This window comes from Asparagus officinalis, chromosome 1 (assembly GCF_001876935.1).
Source record: "Asparagus officinalis chromosome 1, Aspof.V1, whole genome shotgun sequence".
Taxonomy (NCBI): Eukaryota; Viridiplantae; Streptophyta; class Magnoliopsida; order Asparagales; family Asparagaceae; genus Asparagus; species Asparagus officinalis.
The window spans coordinates 89363389-89366666 of NC_033794.1; the positions used below are offsets into that span (position 1 = coordinate 89363389).

The 3278-nt window shown below is 39.2% G+C and overlaps 1 protein-coding gene across 1 annotated transcript in view; it reads right to left on the bottom strand.

The window, feature by feature from the left end:
* LOC109827543 (hypoxanthine-guanine phosphoribosyltransferase) overlaps nucleotides 1–1721 on the bottom strand; it is a 4562-nt gene extending 2841 nt beyond the window's left edge. Inside the window, exon 1 of the mRNA XM_020394551.1 lies at nucleotides 1303–1721. Within this exon, the coding sequence (XP_020250140.1) occupies nucleotides 1303–1596 (294 nt within the window). The 5' untranslated portion in view covers nucleotides 1597–1721. The remainder of the gene's footprint in view (nucleotides 1–1302) is intronic.

Genomic DNA, 3278 nt, shown 5'->3' on the forward strand with positions numbered 1-3278 from the left:
TTTATAAAAGAAGACAAAAGACTTCAATGCCATTGTTTGGGTATAGTGAGGGGCCTTCTTTGTTGAGATTTAGTCAAATGGCTGTGGGTTGGGTTTGCATAGGAGCCATTGTCAGCGCCGGAGGTTAGCTTCAGGCAACCAAGAACTGACTTTCAACTGTGAACGTCCGCTTCAAGCTTCAAATTTGAACCTTGAAGTTCTGATTAGTTGTACAGGAAGTAGGATTGCATTTTTTACAGAGAAATGGAAGAGAGAATGGGAGGAAATGGAGTTTCTGAAGAAGAGATTAGAAGGGGAAGGGCACTCTGGGGGTTTTTAATTTTCTCTTTGTAAATATAGTGTACAAATAGGATGTAATTTATATTTTGAGTTTAAAGATAAAAAGAGAAGACACATTGGGTTTATAGGTATAAATAGAAGTACACAGGTTTAAAAATAAATGGGATTCAAACTTTGGGTTTAAAGGCAAAAACCCCTTTTTCCAAACATTATGCAACTTATGCTTAACAAAATTCAACTCTAGCCCAAATCTCTGCCAGCAAGGCATTTCTTCAGGAAATAGTGCACAATGGTTCAAAAGTCAGTTCATGCTCATAAAACTAACAGGCGGCGCTATTCAGCTAGTAAGTTAAAATGTGATGATTTTCTACAATAACACGTAAGTAATTACAATTTTCTTAAAAGATTGGGCCTAGTAGTACACCTGTAGACTAATGATCTTTCACGACTGTCATTGATTATTTTTCAGCCTGTTTTTTGCAGAACTATTGCATACAATATTCCAGTCGATTTAGTCCCACATTGACCAAACTTGGAGTCAATTGTGTGGTTAGCAAGTGACCTGGGTTCACTCTCTCTAACATCTAGTTTTTAGGTGTGAGAGCAACTAGGTCTCTCACAAATTTTATCAGAACAGCGTGTGGTGAAGATTGGTGACACCGGAATTAGTAGTGTTTTTTTGGGACTTTTCTAGTGCAAAGCCGAATGGTGGCGGCCAGAATTGCAGTTTGACCATGACAAGATTAGCGCATAGCCAACCCGAGTAGGCTCCAGGGCTGCAGAAGTGCGGTGTCATATATCAGAGTATAGTTGCTCATATGGGCAAAATAGGGACTCAATTTTGGGTTTATTAGAGATTTGGGTCCCCTCGGTTCTCCTATCTTTCTTACATAGAATCATATGAACTATTTCAATAGAGTTTCTGTAATCTAGCTTTAATCAATATATTCAATCGAATCGCACCCAAATATCTTCCAACCCCGAGATTCCCAAAAGAAAAGCTCAAAATCAAGCAAAACTCACCACAATCACGTGCTTTCCGCTAACATCCACCTTCAAATCGCTGGATATCCTCGGCATCCCATTCGACTCCGTCCCCGAACCATACGACTCAACCCTAACGAAATCCACAGCCACCGGAATCTCAATCGCCCTCACGAGATCGGCCAGAAACATGAAAGCTCCAGTAGCAACTCCAACCACGACCAAATCACAGCCCTTCTCCTTGAAATCGCGGTTAATCTCCGATGCGAGCGAGGAAACGCGATCGGAGATCTCCGAGGCGGTCCACAGTATGCGATCGATGTCGGCGTCCATTGAGAGGAGAGGATAGGGTCTAAGATTCTAGGGTTAGGGTTTGTCGCTGATTGGGGGCTTGGCATTTTGAGGGGGTTAGGATTTTAAATGAGGGTTTTGGCCACTTGAGGAAGGAGACTGTTTGGGAATGGAATCCCTTTTTCTTCGAGTGCGCGGCCTGGCTTTTACGGGTGCAAAACGGTTCCGGTATGTCCAACCCGATCCGCAAACGTGTTCACTAGTTTTAGCATCGCAATGTTGTTGCATCCTTAACATCTTTTTTTTTAATGGCACGTCCATATGCACGTGCAGTAGATGCAAAACTTTTTCAATTGATCCCTAAATCTCAAAAATGTATCGAGGATTTCATAATAATTATAATGTCATATCTTAAATCTTAGGAAACTTTTTTTTTCTATAAGGAAATATGAGGTTTTTAGAATCTATTAATATCATTTGTACATGTTTTTTCTCTTTTGTTACATAATAAAATGCATGTGCCTAACCCACAAAACTTGTAATTTTAAAAATATTGTACGCATTATATTCTTTGGCTTTTTTAGCTATATATATTATTGTTTTTGCTAAGAAGAACTTATAATTTTAATTTATATTCCTTTTAGAATCTGAAAAATATATGTTAGTGTGACGCCCCTGGGTTCACACAAGGCTGCAGTCCGAGGTGAAACCTAGGATGTCAAACCTGCTATGCACCACACCGTGCAATAACATGTTTCACCATCACAATTAACATCTATCTAGTAGAGTCAACAACTGGTGTAGGTACAAAACAGGTAAAAGACATTACGAGGAATACTGATGAAATGATAATAGTCACATAAATATCTCATCATCCAACAACATAGAAGTACATAGTCGAGATCTGAGTAGATAAACTGAAATACTTGATAAGTCTCAAATACAAACATCTGACAATAAGGAAATAAGGCTCACAGCCTTTACAACTTCTAGAATAATACCCTCAAATGTCTAACCTCACTACAGTGGAGACCAAAGAAAATAATACATAGCTAGAAAGTAAAGCTGAACACTAATGTGGTCCGCTATCAACCTGCGGCTCTCCGTGCTCCTGGCTCGTGACCTGAAAGGGGGAGGGGCAACGAGCGTCAAAGCGCTAGCGAGTAACATCACAACCAACCCCAAGGGGACAGGGCTCGTTGTATATAAAAATACAGATAATATATAATAGATCTAAAATCATTGATCCTACTAAAGAGGGTTTTAGTATTTAGAAATTTACAACACGAGCATAGGTACGTCGAGCGAAATAATCCAAACAAGGAAACCCTCATGTATATACCTTGTATCTCAAATTGTAAATCTCTAAACACCAAACCCGAGGTTCTAGTACAGAAATAATAATAAAAGAAATACAGCAAACACCAGAGCATAATTACAGTGTGGTGATATAGTCAACGTAAATATCACAATATTTATTACATAAATATTGTGTCAATACCTTCATAAGTGTGGTACAAAATTTGCATAATCAGTATGTTGTGAAATGTGGTACAATAATCACACGCAGGAAGAAGAACCATGTCCGATGCAAGGTCCAACTATCGTAGTTTTCCAAACTCATGGAATAAATGGCAGTTGTCCAACACGAGGACTGAGAGGGATTATAGTCCAACACGAGGACTTCTTATGGATTATAGTCCAACACGAGGACTGTAGGGATT